Source organism: Cololabis saira, chromosome 1 (assembly GCF_033807715.1).
Source record: "Cololabis saira isolate AMF1-May2022 chromosome 1, fColSai1.1, whole genome shotgun sequence".
Lineage (NCBI taxonomy): Eukaryota > Metazoa > Chordata > Actinopteri > Beloniformes > Belonidae > Cololabis > Cololabis saira.
Window position 1 is genome coordinate 28,791,734 of NC_084587.1, and position 26,800 is coordinate 28,818,533.

The following is a 26,800-nucleotide window of genomic DNA, read 5'->3' on the forward strand; positions in this document are numbered from 1 at the left end:
TTATGAAACCATAACAACATTTTGTATCGACTCCCGGCTTAAAGGCACACCGGTAACATTTTTAATCTAAATATTCAAGAAGAACGAAGTCTAAAATAACTAATAATTGACATGTTTACATAAAATACAGAAAGTGCAACTAGTGCAAATTCTAGCTGTGAAATTTACGTGCTGCTTCTGAAGAAAATAGTTCAGAAAAACCGGTTACCGAGGATTTTATTTTGAAGAAAAATACTGAAACCGGAAGATCAGCGCGTTCACTGCACTGTCGGTTACCTGACGGTTACCTCCCGGTTTCTGCGCTCGACCCTGCGCCCTGGCAGACCAAACTAATCGGCTTCGAGTTTTTCATCCGCGTTTAAAAAAACAGCGCGATATTTTTTTTCTTTTAATCGCACATTTCACAGCTGTGGCAAGAGTGTGTGATTGCTGAGATACTAACGTTAACATCACAATTGCATCGCAATTATGTCTACAAAAAAACTGGCGATGTGAGTAAATGAGTTTGCAAGGTGGCTTTACAGCTACTGTAACCCAAACAACAAAGAAGTATTTTTTGTAGTTATGTTTTTGTTTAGATGGATCTAACTTCAAACCCTCTTCACAGGAAATTAGGATTATTGAGGAAACGGAGCAAAACTCCATCTGAGGCAAAGAAATCTTTGATATCTAGTAAGTGTGATTATCTCAAACAAACTGACTTTTTCCATGTGCAATACTGACCGAAACGTGCAATACCTGTATGTTGTCTTCCTGTTTGTGTCCTTTTAGAGATTATTTATTTGTATAGTTGTTGTTGTTTTAATATATCTATTTTTTAAACCATGCACCTAAAAGAAGATAGCATCCAATTTCGTTGTACCTGTACAAATGACAATAAAGACATTCTAATTCTAATTATAATTATAATCTCTTAAAGCATTGTTTTATCTCAATAACAATAGATTTCTAGGTAATTATTATTTTAAATTCTTTCAGATCAGATATTTTCATACTTGATTGTGATTGACTTTGAGTCCACTTGCTGGAAAGAAAGAAATAACAGTCAAGAAATTAGTAAGTAACATTATATTTAAGATTTATATTTTGTCATTATTATTTCTTTGTCCCATATGTATTGATGCCAACATCAGTCCACCTTTTTATTTCTCCCCCCTTGCAGTTGAGTTTCCTGCTGTTCTGCTGAACACATCAACTGGGGAAGTTGAGTCTGAGTTTCACGCCTACGTTCAGCCCCAGGAACATCCCATTCTCTCTGAGTTCTGCACTGAACTCACAGGGATCACACAGGTTTGGTGCACAGGGAAAACCGCTTGAATTCTGAGACAGACAGCTAATATTTATTTTTTCTATTTCACCTAACAGCTGAATATCTGTATCTCACAGGACCAAGTTGAAGCAGGTCTCCCCCTTCACATATGTCTGTCACGGTTCAACCGGTGGCTCCAAAGACTGCGGCTCGAGTTGGGAGTGGTGTTTCCAGACAAACTGCAGACATACTCGGCCCCTTTACCCTCTCAGAAACTTAGTACCTTCCTTACGTGGTCAGGTAAATGTTCTTTGCATTGGTCCACATCTCTATATGATCAGTGTTTCCACTGTATTTTTCTTAGCAAACTACAAAAGCATCACTACAATCAACTCAAAGAATTTAAGGACTTGGCAAGATCAAACAAAGCATCACAGATTCTGTTTTGAAAACTGCTAATGAAACTATTAATGTAAAAAATATTACTAATTTGAATGTGCTTCCATCTATCAGACTGGGATCTTGGAGTTTGTTTGCAGTATGAGTGTAAACGCAAACAGCTTCATAAACCTGATGTTCTGAATAGCTGGATTGACCTCAGAAGCACATACAGGGTAAGTTCCATATTAATCACTGTGTCTTCTGACCTGCCCTGTCTTTCAGGCCCTTCTGTTTATGTTTTCAGTCAATAAAATACCCCAAACACTTACAGTTGATACAGATATCTTAAGTCAACAGAAAATAGTAGCATGCATAATTGTATGATTAGGATTACAAAAATCATCAATTATTCTCTTTTGAGATATAAATAGAAAATACATTTGAAACTACTCGGAGGTTAATTGGATGAATATCAATGATCTCTGCCCATCTTACCTTCTATAACTTATTTTCTGCATCTCCAGCTTTTTTACAACAGGAAACCCAGAGGTCTGAATGGGGCTCTTCAGGATCTAGGGATACAGTTTGCTGGGAGAGAGCATTCTGGTACCAATTAAATAAAAATGATGTGCCAAATATAATTCTGCATATGAAACACACACTGTTTATCATTCCTCCGCGTTTGCTTCCACCTCAGGTTTGGATGATGCCCGAAACACAGCTGGGCTAGCAGCAAGGATGATGAGGGATGGGTGTGTGATGAGGATCACTCGGAGCCTGGAGCGGGTGAGTTGCCCCCCAGCGACGTCCGTCATGAACCCCAACACCTGAAATCTCAGCTGAGACTTTTAAGCAGGAACTTTGTCGTGCACAAATTATTAATGTATACAACACATTTTAACATCTTGTTTTTAGTTTTCTTTTTAGTTTATTTTAATTAATAAATGAAAATAACCAGTTGGGTGTTTTTTCTTTATGAGAACTTTTGAATTTTACATTTTCAAGAAAAGCCAATGTACAAGGCTCAAGGAGTAAGTTTAGAGATAAGATAAGTCAATTTGAGGATACACAGGTGTCAATTCTCTATCATCCAGATCATTGTGGTCCTCAAAGGCTTGAATCAAAGGTAGCTAGACAACTTTTGGTAGTTCTTGAAGATGTTTCACCTTCCACTAATAAAGAATCAGATAATTTTATTGATCCTGGGAGAAATAGCTTTTGTTACATCTGCATGTATGTTCAGAGAAAGCAATAATTATTAAAAAATAAAACAAAATATACAATGCTATATAAAATAAGAGTGTTTGGTTATTAAAGAGGTGGATATAATTACTGTACATAGAATTAGCTAAGCAATCTACCATAAGAAAAAAAATATTGCACATGATACTACTGCACTTAGTAGCAGTGATTTGGTACTACTAAGACGGAAATTGCTCATTAAATAGAAGCAGGGTATTGCACCTATTGTGTAGGTGTGTGACAGATGAGGAAGCGAGAGAGTCTGATGGGGAGGAAGGATTGTCTTTGGCCCTCCCTGGAGCACTTCCAGACAGACCACAACACTGGAGCGGATAATCGTCATTAAGCCTGGACAATATTCTTCTTTTCAGCCACGGTCTCTTAAGCTGTCAAGATCCTCACCCACCACTGAGCTGCCTTCCTGATCAGCTTATTAAGCCTCCTGGTGTCAGCCTCTTTTATGCTGCCATCCCAGCACACCACAGCGCAGAAAAACTCATTGAAAGATCAGTCTCCGTAGGAAGTAGTCTACTTTGACCCCATGTGTAGGTGGACACAGAGGACCATCAAGTTTATTTTGCATGTGCCCTTTACGATACCTGTAGTCCTGAACAATCTCCACATTCTCTCCTAATGGACAGAGTAGTATCAGGAAATGGTGATCTTCTCAGGCCTACCACTAGTTCTTTAGTCATGTCGATGATGAGCTTCACCCGGTGTAGCTCACATTATTGCTGAGTCATCTGAAAACTACTACACGTGACAGCCCACTGTGTTGTAGTTGAAGTCAGATGTGTACAGAGTGAAGAGGACCGCTGACAGGACTACGGAGGACAGTGTCCGACACACAGCCCCGTAGCCTGTTTCAGGCAGATAGTCCATAACCCATGCGACTAATGGCTCCTGCACCTGCGTGGCAGACGGGTTGCCCCATAGCCGGGCTGACTGAGGGGCTTTAAAGGTGCTGGAGAAGTGAGAATTTTGTAAGTTTAACTCTGCACAAACTGACAGATATTTCTGGGTGGAAGGTGAAACGTCTTCAAGAACCAGAGGAAAGAAGCCCAGTTGCTTTTGGTTCAAGCTTTTGATGATTGAGTTGAAGATGAAATTTGACAAAACTAGTATCTGTGGATGCCCTGCCTTATTAAAAGGGCTGCAGTGTGGAAGTTTCTCATCGTTAATCATTCTCAAAAGAATAGCTGTTGATGCTCCTTAGGCTGTAAACATTTACAAAACTATCATTAAAGGCTTCACTTCACTGGTTCACAGTATGAAACTATAAATGGAAGAAATCCAGCACATTTGTTGCACTCAAGCCGCCCAGTTGTGTGTTGTTGATGGAGCTTTTGTGTCACAGCAATAAGGTTCCCATTTTGAACCCCGGTTAAAGCCTTTCTTGCAGCGTTTGCATGTTCACCCTTGCCTTCGTGGGTTTTGTCCTCTGTTCTCCAGCCTCTTCGTACCTTCCATCCATGTTACTTTGGTTGACTGGAGCTCACGTAATTAATTAAATGATGCAGTTTTAAGAAAAACAAAATAAAAGTTTACTCTTGAAATACTCATTTAATATTTCCTCTTCTTCTCACAGACCCCAGCGGTGGTTAGTGCCCCGTTGAGAAACTCGACCCATTCTGCAGACACCAAAGAAAAAAAGACCATTGATGAAAAGGGAAATGGCCTCGCTTCCAACAAACCCATATCATCCAAAAATCCCCTCAAAGCTCCTCAAAAGCAGTCGCATCCAAAGGACATTACTTCAGACACTACGGGACATTTACATCCAGGTCATGGATCAGTTAAAATGTGTCAAAGCATCATTTCCCCAAAGACGCTGCTGAGTAACATGACGAACAACACCGCATCAGTAACAGGAAATGCTTCATCCATAGTCGTGACAAATTCTACCTGGCCACACAATAGCAGCACTAGTGTTCTGTGTTCGACCACCACCAGCTGCTTTTCAAATCTACCTCAACCAAACCAGGACTCCCAGACGGGACTTTGGGATGAAGAGGAGGATGCAGAACTTCTAGTGGAAACAGAGGAGCGGTGTGGTTCATATGATGATGTGGCGTTGGCAGGTGACGATGGTCTCGATGAAACAGAGCGTGAATGTGACACTGAGTATGTATCAGATCTAGACAGCGGACGTTACGAGTGGGGGGAGCCACATCTTTTACCTTCAGAAAAAGGTCTTGTCACATTGGAGTGCAAGTTGAGAGAAACGCGGAACTCTGGACACAACGCCCAAATGCAAAAGATTACATGTGACTCATCGATGACTTGCAAATCTATAAAAGGTGTTTCTAATGACAAAAGTTCTGAATCATGTTTTGCTCTGCCCAAAGCTGTTAACTGGGATCGATACAAAACAGGACTCCTAAACTTCCCTCAACTACTTGGGCAGCATAAAAACAAGACAAATGTGCTCTCTCCACTCGGATCTAAACGGTGCGTCTCAGAAAAGACTTCCGGCTCATGCGCCATCACTACGAGGCTCAAACCGATCACCGTGAAACACACAGAGGCTCTGAAGTCATCGTTTACCATCTACACTGAGCCAACGAGGCGGTCTGCAGGGGTTTCCTGTCCCTCTTCATCCGTCTCTCTGCATAACCCCAACACTGTCCCCTCCAGTCTGTCAGCCAACACAGTCTCCTCCTGGGCCCGCCGCTCCAGTGCTTCAGCCGCAGCGAAAGGACCACCAAAGATCACCTCCCCGCTGTGTTCATGTGGTCGTCGCGCAAAACGGCAGCTTGTATCAAACGGGGGCCCAAATCAGGGGCGGGGGTTTTTCTGCTGTCCAGTCCGCCGCTCAGGTGGCAGAGGCCGGATGCAAAAAGGGTGTGAATTTTTCAAGTGGGAGTCGACTCTGATCAAGAGTAGTTCAAGAGCTGGTCCTGCCGTGGGGGCCTCTATGTCGCTCTGTCAGATCAACTCCACCTTCTCCCACCCTCCACCCAACAGGCCACAGCTGCGAAAAAGCTACTGACCGGCTGGAGAAGCACCCGCACGTCCAGCATACCTGGATCACAGTGATGCTGTGATGCTTTCAGCTCCAGTTATCTTGGTGGTCAGTTCTGATGCCTGGTGTCTGGAAGGTTCCTGGTTCAGCTGTTCTGTGTGGAGTTTCTTAGTTTCATGTATTTGAGAGTCACCCCTTAGGCACCTTAGAGACAACTTCTGTTGTAATAGACGCTATATAAATTGAATTGAATCCTTCTTGAAGTAAAAGCTGTGAAATGTTTATGTAATAACTGCTCGGGGGTCATGTTCTGGGTATGGGTCTCTGGAAAGCGTCTTGAGACAACTTTTGTTGTATTAGACGCTATATAAATAAAATTGAATTGAATTGAAATGATTGACTTTATTTATTGATATTGTAAAAGCTGAACTGATTTATTATCTGAACATTTCATAATGTCTTTAAAAAATATGTCACATGATTGTATTTTTATACTCTTGACTTTCATAGATTTCGAAATAAGACTTATTAATGTGCATTTATAATGATTTATAAATTCTCAGGGACATAAGCTGAGGCTTCAGCCTACACCTTTTGGTCATTGGTTTTTAGCTAAAATTGTGTGTGTGTGTGTGTGTGTGTGTGTGTGTGTGTGTGTGTATATGTGTATATATATATATATATATATATATATATATATATATATATATATATATACACACCAATACCAAAAAATGATATTTTTTTTGTATAACACCGACGAATTAACCTGTACTTTGGGTTTGTGGGAATTGAAAGGACCAATAAACTAAACTAAACTAAACTATATAAATTATTCAGCACTCGGTGTTTATTTTCCCTTTTTTCCGGTTTGGCCGCGCACTTTTGTCCCTCCTAGCACGCCGTCCAGGACGAGCACTAAACGTGCAATGTTGTGACTGAAGGCTGATTTATGGTTCCGCGTTACACCAACGCAGAGCCTACGGCGACGCGCACCGTACGGTGTGTGAGCCGCGTAGGCTACGCCGCCCCCTACGGCGTAGGCTCTGCGTCGATTTAACGCAGAACCATAATTCCGTCGGAGACGTCGTCCCTCAGATCCTCCCCCGGCTGCAGAGCGGGACACGTGAGGCGGCAGCGGCTCCGATACATCCATTTCACGCGGTTCCACGTTGTCGCAGCCCTCGACGCTCGGGAGTTATTTCAAAAGCCCTGTGTTGGTTTTAAAATAACCCAGCGAGCGCCTCGCAAACCCCGGGGGGGGCAACGATAGACGAGCTTAAAACTGTTTCGATAGTGTGTTGCAGCGAGAGCCGATCGGGAACATGTCCAGCGTGCAGAGCGACTCCAGGAAACGGAGCAAGAAGCGCTACGCGGGCGGGCATCAGGGCAAGCGGTGGAGGGGCTCCCGGGAGCTGGAGGTGGGCATGCGGGGAGTCCTCATCACATGCAACATGAACGAGAGGAAGTGCACGGCCGAGGCCTTCAACCTGCTCAGCGAGTACGCGGACAAGATGTGCGGCCCGGAGAAGGTCAGTGTGGAGCTGTAATACATCCATGGTGTGGAGCTGCTCACCTGGAGGTGGAGCACCGGGGTGCACAGCAGCACAGGGGTTGGGGTTTTCACACACTAATGTGTAATCACCAGTACTCGAGTTGTAAAAAAAAATCAGGGGGGATGGTGGATTTTATCATATGGGGACAGATAATTTGTGCTGATTACAAATAATATAATATATTACAAATAATAGCACTGACCAAAACAGCTTTAAATATCCACTGGGCTTACATCAAATACATCAAAACACAAAAATAAAAAACAGTTTTCTGAACTTTATCAATATGACTGTCCTTAAATCTTGTCCCACTGGCATATTTTCCTACTTATTTCAAGTGAAAATTTACTTGAAAAAGGTGAAAATTGTCACATTTTTCTGGTGTTATTTTTCTGGTGATGACTCTAAATGTTGAAATAGCAGTAAAACCACATTCATTGATGAAATGACATAAGGGATGGAAAGGGGGGATGGCAGTTTTACAGGGGGGAGGATTTTGACCGTTTTTATTTCAGGGGGGATCTCATCCCCCCTCAACTCCAGTACTGGTAATCACATTCAATATTTGTTTTGTTTTTGCTGCGAGAAAAAGAGTGATTTTTTTGGGAATTACTTTATTTAACTACAACTTAAATTGTAGTACATTTTCAACTAAAAACTAAGCGTCCAGGAAATGCTTATAGTCATTTTGTTCTGTTTTAAATCATTTTCAGTGGTTTTTTGTTTTGTATTTTTATATTTTCGATCACAACACGAGGGGTATACTCAGTACTCGAGTTGTAAAAAAAAAAAAAAAAAAATCAGGGGGGATGGTGGATTTTATCATATGGGGACAGATAATTTGTGCCGATTACAAATAATATAATATATCACAAATAACAGCAGTGACCAAAACACCTTCAGAAATACTGCAGGAATGACATAGCAGCAGTTAAATACAGCCTTCTGTAAGCTTTAAATATCCACTGGGCTTACATCAAATACATCAAAACACAACAATAAAAAACAGTTTTCTGAACTTATCAATAGGATTCTGTCCTTCACAGGATAAGTAAAATGGATCACTGCAAAAACCCAAAATCTTAACAAGAATATTTGTCTTATTTTTAGTTAAAATGTCTCATTTTAGTAAAAAAAAATCTTATTACACTCAAAACAAGACTCACCACTGGGAAAAAACAACAATTTTCCCCTGTTTCAAGTAGATTTTCACTTGAAATAAGTAGAAAAATCTGCTAGTGGAACAAGATTTTTTTACTTGTAATGAGAAGATAAATCTTGTCCCACTGGCAGGTTTTTCTACTTATTTCAAGTGAAAATTTACTTGAAACAGGTGAAAATTGTCAAATAAGTTATTTTTCTGGTGATGACTCTAAATGTTGAAATAGCAGTAATACCACATTCATTGATGAAATGACATAAGGGATGGAAAGGGGGGATGCCATCGATCCCCCCTCAACTCGAGTACTGGGTATACTGTACATACATAGAACACAAAACCCCCACATCTCAACTTCCAATAAAAAATTTAAGTCAGTCAAAGTCTATACACACCAAGACATATTTCATAGTGCTATAATCATGCCAAATATTCTAACCAAAAATTCTCTACTCATTGCACTAATTGAAAAAAATACCAGATAGTACTACCATATCAATGACTCTGAAATAATAATTGAATAGTTAAATAGTCTTCCTACCATACTTCATGATGAATGGGACTTATCAAAAAAATGTAGTACGTCAAAGTATGTCATTGTTTTCCTATCCTAAGTTGGGGCTGGTCCGTTAAAGAACCAAAATGATATCCAAACATATACCCTCAAAACAAAACGGAAATAAAACCAAAAACCTAACAAAACAAACAGACATAAACGGTGGGAAACCCCCACTTAAAACAAACAAGACAACAAAACAACACAAACCATTGCACTCAGATCTTATCATTGTCACTATGCCTTACTTACCTACGAGATTCTTAAAGTCAAATTCTATATGACATTGCCATATTTTTAAAAAGTCTGAGGATCTGCCTTTACTCTTGTAATAAATATTTTCACAGTGTTTGTCCCAATGATTTAAAACATATTGTTGGGATTTAAAAAAAAAACCAACATAATCTTATGTTCTAGTATCCTGTGTTTCAAACTATTTATTATTATTATTATTAATAATAATATTATTATTATTATTATTATTATTATTATTAATAGATTTTATTTATAGAGCACTCTTAATTCAGGGAATCTCAGAGTGCTAAAACGAGTTTAAAAAAAAGTAAAAATACAGGAAAAGGTCAGTATGGATAAAATGTAAATACAGAGACTGAGAAGTGGCGAACAAACACTTTTTTATTTCTAAAAAAGAAAGCATGTGTGAATGTATTTGAATGCATTTGGTTTTTACAATGACAGTGACAGTTTTTACAGTGACAGATGTCTGATGTCTGCATAATAGATAAATGCCAGATAGTGTCAGTGTGACAGTAATGAAAGTTCCCCTCACAGCTAATTTAAAACACATTGTTGGTATTTAAAAAAACTACATAATCTTATGTTCTAGTATCCTGTGTTTCAAACTATTTCTAAAAAAGAAACCATGTGCGCATGTATTTGAATGCATTTTGTCTTTACAGTGACAGAACCAGTGTCTGCATAATAGATAAATGCCAGATAGTGTCAGTGTGGCAGTAATAAAAGTTCCCCTCACAGCTCCGAGATGCCAATGGAAGCAGCAGCAGCGAGGAAGAGGAGGCTGAAGAAGAAGATGTCGACGTTGCACTGAAGAAGGAGGTCGCACAGCTGCAAGCCTCCCAAACTAAACAGGAGCGGCGCTTTCAGGCCCTGGACAGCGGAGCAAACAACGTCATCTTCATCAAGACTCAGAATCTGGGTGAGCTTTGATTTCAGTGAATAAACTACACTTACTTTCTGGCACTCGTTGATGGGTGTTTACAGTTGGCTTGTTTAATTGTTTATCTTTTTTCTTGTAGAACCTGATAAACTGGTTCATCACATTCTGTCTGATCTCCACACCACCAAGAAGAAGAAGTCGCGTGTGATCCTTCGAATGCTGCCAGTGAGAAACTACCAATGGTTAACAGGGTTCCTGGGGTTTAATATGTGGGCCCAGACAGTTAAATTACGGGTGTTGAACAGTTTTATACTGTATATCTACGAGGAGAGTTTCTTTTTCTCAGCAGAGCAGTTTTAAGGTCACTTGTTTATATATTACTTGAGGGGTGTCCATTGTCAGATATTGCATATGATACTCAAGTATGCTTTCATTAATGTAGGATTATATACAAATAAGAGTCCCCTGCCTTTTCAGGACTGGAAGGTTAGGAGGAGATCTTTTTCCTGAAGTATTTTGGGTTTTATTTACTATACAGTAATACCTGAAATTTGCTTTACACACTCCCATATAGAAATAAGTTAAATCCTCTTTAAGTCAAAACAAAAGAGGCGGATCACTAGGGTCGGTCCAGTACCAGTCTCAGAATATCTGTGCTGCTACTGCTGAAACTAAATGTATTTGCAATGGTGACAGAGTATTTACTTGTATGCTTCATCTGGTACTTCATTGTTTTTATGAACAGGATCCCAATTCTTCTTAGTTGCTCTAAAAGTCAGCACCAGAAATGATGCTATATTGCTGAGCACATTCCTGTTGTGAGTCTTCAGGTGGAGAAGCAGTGGTGCACAAGTTCCTGGATAATGCTATGTTGCCGTTATGGCATTATTTCAGGCTCGAAATTCTGACACGCTCATGATGCAAGCCTGCAGTTTTCAGAGGGGACATGGATGTTGCTGAAAATAAAACCAGCAACTTTATTAAGTGTTTAAGGAGCCATCAAGTGTTTATCAAGTCAAGAGGAAAGAGGGATGTACTACAGCAGTAAACTGGAGAATTCATCTTCCTAGATGAGCGGCTTCTGTCGGCCAGTGAGAATATTTGATTGTGTATGAACATCTGGAGCCGAGGTGTAGCTTCCCAGCTCCAAAATACATCTCTGAAAGTGATTTCTCCAAATGGTCAGTAGACCGAACATATTTCCTACCAGCTAACAGAAGTGAAGGCGGTCAGCTCCACGGATCTGTTTAGATGTCAACATCTAAATGCCTTTTTAGTCTACATATTTGTGGCTGTGTTTTAACTTTAATTTCTATATTTCTTTTCTTAATAGATAGATGATATCAATTAAAGAATAATGGTTCAACTTTTTTTTTTATTAATTAAAATGAAAAGTAACACCAATATCAGTACTCGATATTGGCTAATATCCAAAGTCCAGGTATCTGCAAGGAAACAATAGCTGTAGAACTTCTCTGTTAGAGAGATGGCTTCAGATCAGGACTAAAGGAAGGGTGTTGTATTTTTTTTTTTTTTTATCTCACTGCCTTCTATTAGTTTTTTCAGCATCTCCCACTCAACCTTTCAGAGTAAGACGTTTATGTTTACAGATAGTGCAGGGCCTATATGAACTCTGCCATGTTACTGTGGACTGGAGTTTTGGAGTTGGCTTGTCCGGTTTTTAAAGTTGTTTCTAGAAAAAATGCCTTCTCTTAAAATGCTCTGCAAAGGAGGGTGAAGCAGGGATGTTCTGATGGTTGCAGTCTGCAGCTTCATCACATCATTTACATTTTACAGGATGAGTTATGAAGGGTAATTTGAGGCTTGGGATTGTGACATAATAGTGAGTATTTAACATCATACCTGCAGTAAGTCTAGTACTAGTACTATCCCTACATAAGCCCCTTTCACACAGAGATTCCGCAATATTGGTGTAAAGAAGTACTGCCAATACGCCGCCTTTGTTGGTTCACACAGAACCATACAACGCCGGCATAACGCCGCTCCCGTCTGTAAATTCACACAGCATGCCGGCGTTCAGCAATCAGAGGCGTGACGACAGCGTCAGTCCGACCGTCATGTCAGCGGCATGCCGGCTGTGTCATTCACACAGACCCCGTTTCGGCTCTGTGACTACCTCCGCTGCCGGCTTATTGGTGGGGCCACTTGGCCCCCCCATTCCGCCTCCGTGACTTTCACACAGAACAGCGAGGCGGCTTAAAGGCGCAACGTTCCCGCCTCGAACTGGCTGTGTGAAAGGGCCTATAGATTGAGGGCCATGGAGGAGCCAAACAACTCAAACCTCTTGAAATTAATTGTGGTTAAAACTGATTCAGCATCATATGCATTTATTCTGTCACAGTTGCACTAGACAGTTATTTGTCACTATAGCCTCTTTACTGCAAAACCTAACGCGGCCATGCTAAATGGTCCACTCGTTGACACCTCGTTGCAAAGCAGACTGTTCAGAAGACCCGTGCGACTGTGGAGTCATATGATACGATGTAAAATCAGGCGGATCCTCCAAATCGTGATAGCTGTTTACTGCAAGATATCAGTTGCTCATAAATACTTTACGTCTCTACTTGGAAAAAAAAAAGTCAATTGAATGTGCGTTTTGTGTTATTTACCAGCATAGAGATTAGAAGTATGGAGATGCACTAAGTTTTCATGCCGTCATCTGCAACATCTGAACTTTGTTTTGGCCTCCTCCAGGTGACTGGAACTTGTAAGGCTTTCCAGGAAGACATGGTGAAGTACCTGACCACATTCCTGGAGCCCTGGTTCAAAACCCCAAACTGTGCAACCTACCAGATCGCGTTCAAGGCTCGCAACAGCAGCCACAACAAGAGAGATGAAATCATCAAATCTATCGCAGGTAGGCGTAGATGCATGATTTACAGTGTTTGCCCATTTCACATTAAGGAAAAGTAACTAATTCTTTTGAATTTCAACACTTCTGCAGGTCTCGTAGGAAAGCTGAACCCTAAGAACAAGGTGGATTTGACAAACCCTGAACTGACAATCATTGTGGAAGTCATCAAAGCCGTGTGTTGCCTCAGCGTGGTGAAAGACTATACACTTTACAGAAAGTATAATGTTCAGGAGGTAGTGAAAGAAGATGTAGCCAAGTCTGACGTGGCTGCAACAAAGACGGAGTCAAACTCGACAGAGCAGAAAGAGAAGCACAATCAGGACGAGATGGACAAAGAAGAGAAGAAAATTGAAGGAAAAGAGGACAAACTTGTCTCTCAGGACAAGGAGGAGGTTGATCAGGGTGAAGACGGGGGGGGAATAGAAAACCCAATTTAAAACAAGTCAGCAATTTCGCAAGCTGCCATAAGTTGATTATATGTTGAAGTGTTTTTTTTTTTAGTTGTTTTTTTTAAAATGAACTGATAGCATAATTAATTTGACAAACTACCAAGGATTACAAAAGTCTAAAGGATCTAATATAATTTAATGTACTTTTTTTTTTTTTCTATAAACTTCTGGCACAAATTGATCATTGGCTTCACCGAGCTGTTCATTTCACAAGTAGTGACTTTAAATTGATCAAACATATCAGCAAACCTCCATATTGATGAACATTTCAAACTTTTAATACAGAATGTGATAGTGAAATGCAATATTCTTCAAGTTTACTTTTTTCTTTTTAATAAAACGCTAGGTACGTAGCCTGGGTACCAGGTGTTTTACAACGTTAGAAGATAGAAACCTGCCATTTATATAACACTGAATAGGAATCCATGGAAGAGTTTCGTTATGTCTCCATTGGACTTTGATCACATTAAGTACCTGTTTTTTTGTAACTGTTTTTTTCTAAACTAGCTCTCCAATTAAAGTTATTTGTGTGTTTGCGTTCCCCCATGTTCTTTAGTTATTTTGTGGTGTTTTATGCTGTAATGAAGAGGGCATGAATAATGTAAAAGATAAGCATCAAGAACATAATATACTGGGGAGGGGGGGGGTCATTCTCATGTCAGTCCTCAAGAATTCAACAGGACTAAAAAAAGGATTCAACCAAAATGTTTTTAGACATGTCTTGCTGAAATGATGACATATCATATTCACAGCAAAGACAGTTTTTTACAGAAACACTTTTTAGGCCAGTGCTCCTCAAACACCACCGCCTCTCCCTGTTTTAGATGTTTCTCTGCTCCTACACACCTGGTTCAAACAAATGAATTATCAGCATCTTGGCATCAAAGTCTAAAGGTGTGTGCAGCAGGGAGGTGTTGTGTTGGAGCAGGGGAATAGCTGAAATGTGCTGAGCAGTGGCTTTTCGGAGACCGGGATTGGTGAACACTGTTTTAGGCCATTAGACTGACACTTATCGATAACTGAATTATCAATGATCATCTGCTGAGCGCACTCTGAAGCTGAGGGTACAGTGTGTTTCTCTCATTATCCAGGTTGAGAGTTTGTGTCAAAAATCCTATTTATTTTATTTCTTTTTATTTTAGCTGTCTGCATATATATATATCAATGGTTTGTACCATCATTTGGTAAAACCTTTATCAATGGGATATATATGCAGCAGCAGATCATGGTGTTCCTAAAGTGTGAACGTGTCTTGAGTTTCCCCTTTACCAGCCCTCTTTGGCAGTCTGATTTAACATATTTTATTAACTTTTGAATCCTAATTCTGACAAAGAATGTTAAAGTTTGCAGGATTACAACCAAAGATATAGTCTATATCGGAAAACAAGCAAGAATCACTTGCTACATGTGCTTATACAACATCTGACTTAGATTTTTTTTTTCTTCCTCCAGTGAATTGGAAACAGTAGAGTAAATGTAACATGGGGCAAATACGGGCCTTGATGAGAGGGCTGCGACGTGTTTTGTTTGAAACACCAGAGATGTATTTTTAGTCAGACGCTTGACAAATCACAAAAAAAATAGTCTTGCCATGATGCATAGTCAATTTGCTTTTCATATCTACATCATGAATTCTAAGATTGCTTTATGATGCATCATAATCTGCAGGTCAGACGGTCAAAACAGAATCATTTCAGAATCGTTTCAATTTGAGTGGCCTGTGAATTCTAGTTTACTCCACAAGATGGCGCTAAAGACCATTTATTCATCATTGTAATGGGGCCCATGTGTGATACTGAATCATAACTAGATATTAGTTACAACTAGTATTTCTTCAGACTTCATCATCTACAGTCTCACTAAATCCTAAATATCTGGCAACTGGTTTTGTAATTACAATCAACAGATTTTCACATGGATTAAAAAAAAAATGCCTGTCTTAACTATTGTTTATCATTTGACACCTCAGAGTTCATCTTGAATGTTTTCAGATATTGTTTGTAGGCTCTTTGTTTACCATTTCCACTATTCTTCCTTCGCATTTCCCTCTGCGGACAGATTCTGAGAGGATGGCCACAGTCCCACTGACCTTTTACTTTTAATAACATTTGCAACCTGTCAGGGGAAAATTAATCTGCTTGGAGATGGTCTCAGCCTGTACCTTAATCATGTTTATCATTTTCTTTCTGAACTCCTCTCTCACCTCTCTCCATTATGCTGGTACATGTTCAGTGCAGTACACACAAGGATACCAAACTACATTGTGACAAGTTTTTCTAAACGGGCCGAATGACTCATAAGAATATTGATGACATCAGTGATGCTAATTATAGTAAAACGATCAGTGGGAAGCATGACTACAGTGTAATGGTTTTTGCTCTTTTTTGCAGGCAGGGGGGCATCTATGTAGGAGATATTTTTAAATATCCTTTTAATTTTACCCCCAAAAAAACCTTTGTGTCATAGATGTCTTGGTTTACGGAATCATATCCTCAACACATTGAGGGATATATGAGACACTTGCTTTAAACTGAATCAGTTTTTGGGAGGAGTGAAGTATTTTCAATATGTGTAAGGGTACCAACAAATTTGTCCACATCTGTAATTCTAAAATGGTGTGGTGTATTACTATGGTAGTGGTAACAATTGATCATAAAAAACCTGCAGTTCATGTTTTCTCCCTCCGTCTCACTCACACGCACACACAAACATTATCTGATTTGCGAGTGTTTTTCTTCTGCTCATTATACTCAGGCTGAGCTGTTGCTGTGACCTGCCAGTGATTCTAACCTGCTAAAACTCATAAATTGCATTGTTATGGCTCGCAGGTGCTGTCTCTGAGTCAGGCTGACAAGCCTGTATTTTTCGATGTGAAGGAAAAGGAGTCCAGCAGTGTATTATTATTAGTTCTTTATATATATATATATATATATATATATATATATATGTATATATGTGTATATGTGCATGTGTGTATATGTATGCCGATGTCTTATAAGAACATAACTATCTTGTATTTATCGTTTGTATGTTGATCTTCTGATAGCACATTAAGCCTAAATGAAAACAAACTTTTCAAAACTAATCACTTTTAATATTCAGCAAGGCACAATGTACTAAAATCAAAAGAATATTAATAGCGCTTACCAAATGGGACTGTCTACATAAGAGAACCATCTCTGATGTTTTAATTGCACACAAGGCCATGTCTAATTAAACCTCAGTGAGCGTGAAAACCCATTCTTCCAGGCAAATGTGCACAACGCGCACACACTGTTCTGCCACTTAGGACTATACACTCATTCAGGTTTAAATGTCACAGGCCTGTGAAACAATTACATCCTCAGGCGCATGTGCACACAGTCCCTGGGGTCAGGATTAGCAACCTTAGGTGTGGCTCCATATCTGACCTTTATGAGTAGCTAAGTAGTGCTCTCTGGGGTCTCATTTGTCTCACTTCGACCAAACAATAGCCTCAGTCCCTTCACGACTGTGGCTCTCCCTGCAGTACAGAATGTGGCTGCAATTTGTGTTTCAGAGCTTGTCAAGGACTACTTTCAATTCCTTATATGGATAAAGGAATAATCAAAGCCTGTTAAACTTTGAGCTCGAAGTTAAGCATTGTTTCCAGCGAACCTGAATAAAAATGTAATGAAAAATTGCATATCTTTTTAAATGTTCCCTTATGGTACGTGATGTTTCTCTGTATGTGAAGGTAGAACAGTGTTTGCAAATGTTTGACACTGAAGACTGTTTCCAGATTTACTCAAAGAGGAGGTCAGGTGTTGGGAAAGACCATACAGTCTATAAAGAACATCACCTATATTTTTCTGAAGAGTGCTTTTGAAGCCTCTTTGTCTTCGTACAACACAGCGCTGTGTTGCATTAATTTGCAACATAGCACTTCGTACAACGCAGAACTATGTTGCAAATGAATGCAATAAACAGCCGTGGGCCATCGACTGGAGCTCAGAGAGGTTAGACCCTTTGCAGTCAGACAAGCCTGCTGGCGTTGCAAGCTCATTGACTCCCAGCTTCCTGAAATGATTTGCCGTGACTCCTGACTCCTTCACTCAATCCACAGCGGAGGAGCTGTGGTCCTGCCAGGCGAACATTTGCAACAGGACGTCCCCTTTGAAATGTCATTTCAGTCAACACTGGAAATGATCTCTGCTTTTAGCTCATACATGGTTAGCACAAGCTGCCTGCTGCTTGGCTAGGCTAGGATCATCCACAGCCGGTCATGGTGGACTGTTAGTACAATTGACAGCACAAAAAAAAAACTATACTTTTTAAAATATGAATGACGATGATTTCGTGGCAAGAAGTGAATGTACAGCTAACCATTGGGTGTGCCAGACACCAAAAGGCCACACCCCTGAACACGCCCGCCGATAGGGGGGGGACAAACGGGTCTGTTGTCCCGGGCCCAGGGTAGGGGGGGACCCAGAACTGAAAAAAAAAAAATTCATTAAATTATGGAATCATTTTTCAAAATGTTTCAAAATATGCCTATTTGTGGGGAAATATGTAGTATTTGAGTTACATAAAAGCTTGTCATTTGTTTTCTTCCTAATTGTCCTTGTGGTCAAGAACCCCCAACACAAAAATGGTTTGGCCGCTGATCAAAATTTGACGTTATCATTTAATTCAAACATTAGAATGGTCAAAATGTCCGGTCAGCACAAGTCCGGTGCTCAGAAAAGAAGCGAAAAGAGAAGAAGAGAAGAAGAAAATATAAGCCTCAGAGATTCTCTACACAAACATTTTAAAAAGGGTGGTGATGGTGAAGCTGGAATTAATAAAGTCAGCGTAGAGCAAGGTGAGAAACAGTGCAGCCAACGTTTACCAACCTTGTAACTTAACCTAACTGGCTAGCTCTAATGTTAACGTCCATTAGCTTGTATAAAAACCTGAAGAGCAGAGGGAGAGGAGAGGAAGAGGGAGAAGGAGAGATCCGGGCGCAGGGGAGCCCATCTTAGATTATTTTGTCCGGGGCCCAGGCAAGACTGTCAGCTGGCCTGCCCCAGAAATATACATACAATTCTTGTTTGGTATAATTTTACCTGATTTGGTGGAAAGAAAACGCCTCCCGGTGGTCAGTGAAGGAACTGCAGCTTTTCTTATTTCCAAATTGGCTCCAATTGAAAAGTTAGAGTAGAATTTTGGCTTTTGGGGAGGACACACATTCTGACCATCCAGCACGAGCCAGGAAGCTGAACAACAAAATTCCTTTTTAATTTAATATTTTGAGAGCATCTGTGTTTTCACACTGACAATTTTCCTTTTGCGGAGTACATTCCAAGTACCCAGAATCAAAAGGTTGTTAAAGATGTTAACACTACAATGACATCTTGGCAGTGGCTTAGGTGAAGCTGCTAAAGTTGGTAGCATTATATCTGACATGAGCACAACAGTTTAAAGTTGGCATAGCACTGATTTGCACACTTGTTTTTGGTTGTTTTGTATGTTTTTTTTTTGTTTTATGTTGGGAGGGAGGGGGGGGGGGGGTCTTGTCTTGTCTTGCTGGCCCCTGTTACACCTATGCTGTGTCTTAGTAGTTAGCACTGTTGCCTCACAGCAACAAGGTTCCTGGTTCGACTCCCTGGCCCGGTGAGGGTCTTTCTGTGTGGAGTTTGCATGTTCCGGCTCCGGCTTCCTCCCACAGTCCAAAAACATGCGTAGTAGGTTAATTGGTGATTCTAAATTGCCGTAGGTGTGTGTGTGTCTGGTTGGCTGTTTATCTATGTGGCCCTGCGATGGACTGGCAACCTGTCCAGGCTAAGCCTCTGCCTCCTGAAAATAGCTGGGATAGGCTCCAGCAGACCCCCGTGACCCTGCAAAGGATAAAGCGGGTATGCAGTAGATAATGGATGGACTCCACTTGAATAAAAATAAAATAACCTCTATCAGCATGTCAGAAAAATCCTCTCTCTCTTTCTTTCAAGCTGGACCACTTCCAAAGGTAGACATATGACTTTAGTCCGTCTTCTTTCCTGGGTGGGGATTTATGCTAATTAATGAACAACCCAGATATCCCAGTGACACACGCATTCTTACTATCCAAATTTTGTGCAGCATTCCTGAATCTACAGTAGGTGTTTAGTAAGGCGGTGATTTATGTACAAATCTATTGTGATTCACCAACGTTTCTTGAGTGAGGCCGGTGTGGTATGCAGTGTACCCTGTAAACACCCAAAGTTTTTTTCAACCTTAGATATATCATGAACAAATCAGTATGGTTGTGAATTTCTCCTTTGACTTTTCAGAGTACCACTTACTGTACATTCCTGGAAAATCAGAGTCACACAGTAAGAAGTAATCAAGGACGCAGTTCTTCCTGAAAGAGGTCAAACTTTACAGCTAATCTTTATATATTGTGAGGAACCAATGAGATGAGAAAGTAGCACATGCCAGGTAGAGAAACGAGAGCCTAAAAGAGGGCGAGAAGCTATTTGGTGTATTTTTCTCTTCTTGGAAAGATGATGCTCCTGGAATGTTCTGTTTATTTCAGTGATTGCTCAATATCTGATCTGTAAGTCTTCATACTTTACCCAAGGATTTTAAACTGCAACATATGTTGATTATATTTATTTAAAGAGAGTTACATTAAAAGCTCCCATTGAAAAATGCTGAAGAGCCCACTGGTCTGAACTCCTCATTATTTGGACACCTAGTTCACAAATTGGACCCCAACACAGCTTTTTTTTCTCCCACTAAACCAATTCAGAGACTCCTCCAACCTTTTATCTCGGGGACACTGCTGTAATGAAAGGTGTTCCCATTCTGTTCTGCTCTCTTTTGCAATCCCTGCATTCAAACAGTGAGTCTTTACTTAATCTGCCTGTCTGGCTCCCTTTGCTCATATCTTGCTGAAAATGATTTGAGTTCAAGCAGATGCTGGTATTTTTTTTCCAAAAGCCCACGAGTCTTACGGTAAACTGTTATCAGGTGTTTGGTCTGTAGAATATCAGCTGTTAAATTTCTCTGAGGTGAGGACAAGATTTGACTAATATGATATTAACCAACTGATAATATCCACAAATGCATTTGGAATGAAAACCAATACACTTTTGGTGTGACGTTCATACACTCATAAGTAAGTTGGCTGCAGGAAAACACCAAGGTTTTTGCTCAGAAATGTCAAATTATTTAGGGTTTTCTGAATTAAATACAATAAAGAATTTATACATATTTTAAAAAACGTACTTGCATCTCCTTTATTATTACTGTTGCACTATTGCTAAAAAATAGGTTTTTGATTTGGTAAATAGTTCAAAGTTATTTACCTTCTAAATGGGGCCACTTTTGTAAGCAACATGCATTTGCTCCTCATCCCAAAATTGCATGTTCCTTACAAATGTGGAACAGTTCAAAAGAAAAATAAACAGACTTTCCAACGGTATAAGATTTATAAGAAATAATCTACCAAACACAAATGTCTTTACTTTTTGTCCTAAGTTTATAAAATGTTCACTTTAAATTATTTTTCAGTGCAAAGAGGGTTTCAGTTGTTTTGCACAACATTTTACACCTGGTCCTAACTTTTTTTTGGTTGACTGTCAGTCACAAGAGTACAAACTTTATACAACTCTGTAAAGCCTAAAGTGTAAAGTTGGACGAAGAGTGATGAAAAGATGCAGCTGTAATTAATTTGGGACGTCTTCACAACACTGACTAAAAGACACTGAATGTGTTTTTTCCCTGAAAATAAATCAGAACCTCAAAAATGACCACAGACTTAAACTGGCGTGTCTGTCTGCTGCAACAAAAAGCAGTAGTGAGTCTTGCCAAGCTCGTATTTCACTGCGGAGCTATTGCACAATGACAGCTGGCTATACGTGAGTTTAAAAAATGTCCCCGCAGAAATATGTACATGCATGGAAAACTGATGCGCGCATCAGTTATTTATTTATTTATATCTATTGTTTGAGTCGGTGGCATATATTCTGAAGGACATGTGTTTCTCTAAAAGATTGTGTGTCTATTTGTATTACACGTGTGCATGCTGCCAGCTATATGAATAGGGTTCAGTAATGAGAAATGCTTATCAACCTTCAACAGCCTGTCAGCTTGCTGCCATTAGCTGTTACCCCAACATTCCTACAGGTACGCCAAGAGTGCTCTTATTGATTCCAAACATTCTTATTTGTCTTCCCAGAAGGCGAGCCATCGGCAGATGGATTTAGTTGATTGGGATTATGGGGAAGTCATTTGTGGAGGACGTAAGTGGGCATTTCTAGCAAAACCATTAATCTTGTGAAATTAGTTTTCTTAATACCTGGGATGGAGCTGCTGTTTGAATGTAAATGACTGCTTAAGTGACTGGTATGTGGATAAGAAAAAGAATGGTCTGTTTTATAAAGAAAGCTGAGAGGGAGGTTGTTGAGTGGAAAACACAGACAGCAACAGTAGCAAGCACAACTTAACAACAAATGTAGGGGTAGTCATTCTCTTCCATGCACACTTGAATACATTCAGCGTTACCCATCTTTGTTATAAACCTGGTTGAGGGTTCTTTCTATATAACAGAGTGGCTTTTGGTGTAGAAGACGCATTTAAGGATAATGGTAACAAGAACCTTGACAATTAGTTAGACAGGAGAGGCCATGTGGGGGCAGAGAGGCAAGCAGGGCACTGTGTGGCGTGACAGTGTGAATAAAAACCAAGGGAAAACAGAAGGGCAGCAGACGGAGAAGAGGAGGCACAACTGGGACATCACAAACTTGTGGTCATACAAACCTGTAATTATCTTTGCTTTGTTTTCTTTTTGTTTAGTTTTTTGCTTTTTTGTCCTCCCTGTGATCAATGCATGAGAAGAAGGCAATCAAGGCCATGAAGACTGTTTAAGGACATGAGGACCTCATTATGAAATTGGATGACAACAAAAGTTTGTATGCGTCATAAGCTTTTCATAAGAGTTGTATCAGAAACAGGAATGTAACCAGTGTTTTTTATAAATTAAAACACTGGTTAAGTTTCAATATGACTGCTTTACAGTGAGTTGTTTTTGTGCTGCTTTGGTTTGCTCGGAAATTAACATGTTATTATTGTAAAGCCCTTTGCAACAACAATGAAAAAAGAGATAAAGTTAATATCATTTCAGAATGGGGGCACAATTACTGTGCTGAAAACATTGTATTATCAGATCAAAATTTGATTAAGGACAGACTTTTAATACTGGTTTTGTTATTTAACAAAAACTCAGCTTTGGAGGTGAATCATTTACAATAAAAACTGATCAAATTATGAACGTGCATCATCAGTTGAGAGGATGGTGCCCTCTTACTTTAGCAAAAGCTACAAAAAATATATATTTGTCACTAGCGATGGGAAAATTTGATATTTGGCAATCTGATATTTTTGGTATTCAGTATTTGATTCCACGTATAGTAACTGAATATAACTAATGTAGCTGCAGTGAAATCAACACAGTTTCATGCCAAATCGTGACATTTTCATGAAAGAAACTATTATATGTTATTATATATTAATATATATGTTAAGACATACATTTTTTCGGGGCAATTTTTAAAATAATGTATATAACCTTGGTGTTAAAATACAAGTAGTTGAAATGTCTAAGGTTAACCATCCAGTTTAACTTTCAGAACATCAGTAAAACAAGTTACATCTGCAGATTAACTTTATGATACGCTCCCATGTTTATGTTCCCAACGTTCTTTATTTGGACCTTTTTTATGTATGTTTCTCTGAAATCCTGTTAAGCATCTAAGCTTATGGATGTCACACTGTTTTAGGTTTAATTCTTACTTCCTGCCACTTGTGTTTTTCATTTGGCTTGCTGAACGTCTCCGTATGCATGATTTGTGTGCTGAAATTTGGACTTGACTTTAGAAAAAATACAATGAGAAAAAGCTATATGATAGGGATGTTTATCTTAATTCCTTCATTTAAGCTTTGAGTATTATGACGATACCATCCTACCCTCTTAATGTTTTTATACTACACTACACTCCAATGTAATCTTGTTGCATGTCCTCAATTAGAAACTTTCCCAGTTTGATTATTTACATGGTTGGGGATACTAGTGTCTGTCTTTGTGGAGCAATACAGTCATATAATGTAAGTCCAATGACCTATTCATTGATGATGATGACGATGATAGTAGAAGTTACTGAAACATTCATGCTGGAACGAAAGCGCTCATCTTATTGCTACTCGCGTATATTTGTTTAGAAGATCTTATTATATTGGATAACAGCTGCCACATAGGATTGAAAGTGTGACAGTGAAACGTGCATATGCGATTTGGAGGCAGATGTCAGACAGACAGAAGGGTTCCTTAAGAGGACACAAAGCTTTAACAGGATTGGAAATGGTATCGCCCAGCTGTAAGTATTAAGAGAACGCAGGCAACAAGAGTTAAAAGTGGGACCAAGGAAAGGGTGGCATTGCAAAGAGTGTTGTCTTTTAGGCACAAAGTTGACCAAAAACATATTTTTGTTTGCTCCGACAACTTGGAAACATGAATGCATGGATTAAAAAAAGAAAAAGGTGTGGAGGAGAGAGGACAGGGCTTGGGAATGAATGAAGCTGTTTAAACACGTCATCAAACACTGCAGGCACAGCAGGGGGCCGAGGGATACACCCGTCTGAGGGATGGGTGGTGTGGGTGTGTGCACATAGTTTTGTATTGGCCTAATAAAACCATCCGTTTGCAGGAAGAGGGGAGCAGTGGATGTGAGTAGTGGGGGATTACGGCACTCTTTTTGCTCCATATTTATACTCCTTTCAAATGCACCGACCAACAGGCGCACAGTCCTGCCCAGAGGTTCTTTGATGCTTGTCGATACCGCAGCGTGATGATGTCATACGGCAGAGAGCAAGGGAGGGAGCCATGATCAAAGGAGAGAGGGAGGGATGAAGACGCAGGAGAGGATATCCAAGACAACAACGGGACAAAGATGGCGACTGCTTCTGCAATGGGACGTCCACTGGCATCCAGACCTCTGGATCCCCATCAGGAACCAAGGCCGTGCAGCAAGTGCATCCCCTTCCCCTGTGCTGACAGGAAGAACACCAGCATTACATTGTGGAACCACCACGCCAACCTCAGCCATCATTATCGCCAGGCTAGCACGGTAAGCTCCCCGTCTACCTTAGCCTTTCCTCCGCTGCCGTTAAACCTTCAAACCATCAACAGCCCGATGTTTGGTTACCATCACTCCATCTCAAGTATTTTTCATGAGGTGCCATTCTTTTTGATAACACATTTTCTACCCATTTTCCGTCTTTTTCTCAGCCCTTTCATCATAGTCTTTTGGCTGTTGATATAGGCCTCTCTTTGCCATCAAAGGCAGCACATCAATTGCCTTGACTCCCAAGTGTATGTGTGAGGGTGAAAGGGAGAAAGGGAGAGAGGAGAAAAAAGAAGAAAACCATGTATCAAAGATCAAGGCACGCTTTCATGCTTGTTTTTGGCCTTGGTTGGGTTTTCCTTCCCATCATCTTTCCATCGTCTTTTTCCACCTCTTGCAGGGCTACAGATGCTCTCCGACACCTCGGAAAATTCCCCCGTATCCTTAGTGGTCCAAATTCGCCATCCGCAGAAAGATGAAATTAGAGGCTTTTGTGGGGAAATGGGAGCAAAGACATTTTTTTCTGGTTTTCTTTGACACTATTTGGTTGCTTGTGGGCTTCTGGGCCAGAGTTCTTCCCCAATGATGACAATACGTGAAACAATATTTGAATAAGCAGCAGGAGGGCAGCCTGCTAATCCACTGTGGCTAATCCAGTATTGGTGCAGGCCATATTGGTAGCTGGAGTATTCAGCTCCATCACAATACACATCAGCAGGACGCCATGGCAGATACACTGACACCCTTACCACAGGCATGGCTGGGAAAGGCCAGCAGATGGATGGATAGATGGATGAATGGATGGATGAGTGTATAAGTGATAAATGGATGAATGAGTAAAAGTGTTGATGATGTAATTAACTTCATATATTTGTTATCCACTTGTAAAACTTAATTTGAGCATTGTAAGAAAATGACAAGCACAAGGGAATTTTGTAATGAAGAAAAACTGGAGCGGAAAGAGACATGAGCGTCAGATCTTGTTGTTTCACTGTGCAACAATATTGCAAGTGCAATCTTAACACCTAACACTTCACACAAACCAGCCTGAAATGTTTATATAAGCTGACTGGTTGATACTTGTGTACCGAGCACAAGTACAAGTGTTTTATACTGAATTTGTAGCTTTTATTGTAACGAAACAAGCTACTTGTATTCGATTACATTTCTCAAAAAGCAGAGGTTTGTTTGTGTTTCAAAAGGTATATAATGAAGATTTCACTCTCTGTGAGCATTTAAATGGGTCTTTGTGCTGGGAGGCCCCCAAGAGATAAGCCTGTTTCTGACAGGCCTCCGTACAGACGCCTAAATCTGCTGTGGCAGCTGGAACAAAGAGAGTCTTGAGCTGGACCAGCACACTGACAAAAAGCCCTGTCTCAGCAGTCAAAGGAGGCTGCCTCAATTTAAGAATTAATAATCTACTCTTATCTTCTGTGGAAATTGTTATTTTATCACATTACTGGCGGCGGTGAACGAGGGCTTGGATCGTGGGAGCAGTTTTCTGCATCACGATTTGTTTATTTGTCCAATTATACAATATATGATGTTCCCCAGGTGGCACACATGGCAAATATAAGAAAAAAAAAAGGTTTCAGTCGTGGCACATTACATTTTAACCTTAGGCTCCTTAAGGCTCCTTTGCTGCTGTTTCACATACTGTTCTTTGTCAGACTGATGCAAATATATAACGACTACTAAATATTTCCCCAAAGCTTGCCTCTTTATTGACTTTTTACAAGGATTCTTAACTTTATCTTCTTTCTGTTTTGCTTTTTTTTTGTTTTGTTTTTTTTTTCCAAGTTTTTAATCAATTTGTATTCAGCACAAATAACAGCTTCTTGTCTATTCTTCTTGGGGATTGATTCCACCTCTGTTGCACAGCTCAGGTCATTTATATTCATTTTCCAATTAAATATATTTTCAGGCTGAATCCTCCTATCCTTAACGAGTCTGGTGCTGTATGGTATAAATCAATAAGACTGACATTTTCAGAATCAACATTTTGACATTTTGAGATGTATAGTAAGGTAAAGGTAAGTTGTTCGTAATTAAATCAGTCTTGGATAAATTACATGTAATTGTTTTAATTTGAGTTCCTGCATTGTGCGCTGTGGCACACGGTAACACC

General features: G+C 40.0%; 2 protein-coding genes across 2 annotated transcripts; both read left to right on the forward strand.

Moving 5' to 3' along the window:
- The first annotated feature begins 365 nt into the window (after positions 1-365).
- Positions 366-6,259, forward strand: eri2 (ERI1 exoribonuclease family member 2). The gene is made up of 9 exons (XM_061731232.1): positions 366-491; positions 608-672; positions 979-1,056; positions 1,163-1,290; positions 1,387-1,549; positions 1,763-1,863; positions 2,155-2,236; positions 2,328-2,416; positions 4,461-6,259. Exons 1-9 carry the CDS (start codon positions 469-471, stop codon positions 5,862-5,864), a joined length of 2,133 nt encoding a protein of 710 aa, XP_061587216.1. The 5' UTR covers positions 366-468; the 3' UTR covers positions 5,865-6,259.
- Positions 6,260-6,936: 677 nt separating this feature from the next.
- On the forward strand, positions 6,937-14,111 carry thumpd1 (THUMP domain containing 1). Its single transcript, XM_061720130.1, has 5 exons — positions 6,937-7,369; positions 10,105-10,285; positions 10,386-10,471; positions 12,962-13,124; positions 13,212-14,111. The coding sequence occupies exons 1-5, from the start codon at positions 7,163-7,165 to the stop codon at positions 13,556-13,558; spliced, it is 984 nt and encodes a 327-aa protein (XP_061576114.1). The 5' UTR covers positions 6,937-7,162; the 3' UTR covers positions 13,559-14,111.
- The last annotated feature ends 12,689 nt before the right edge of the window (positions 14,112-26,800 follow it).

Bases quoted from the DNA above. Each gene is read 5' to 3' on its own strand.
- eri2 (XM_061731232.1), top strand. From the start codon at position 469: ATGTCTACAAAAAAACTGGCGAT. The intron at 492-607 runs GTGAGTAAATGA...CCCTCTTCACAG, and splicing joins TCTACAAAAAAACTGGCGAT to GAAATTAGGATTATTGAGGA. The intron at 2,417-4,460 runs GTGAGTTGCCCC...TTCTTCTCACAG, and splicing joins TCACTCGGAGCCTGGAGCGG to ACCCCAGCGGTGGTTAGTGC.
- thumpd1 (XM_061720130.1), top strand. From the start codon at position 7,163: ATGTCCAGCGTGCAGAGCGACTCCAGGAAACGGAGCAAGAAGCGCTAC. The intron at 7,370-10,104 runs GTCAGTGTGGAG...TTCCCCTCACAG, and splicing joins AGATGTGCGGCCCGGAGAAG to CTCCGAGATGCCAATGGAAG. The intron at 10,472-12,961 runs GTGAGAAACTAC...GGCCTCCTCCAG, and splicing joins TGATCCTTCGAATGCTGCCA to GTGACTGGAACTTGTAAGGC.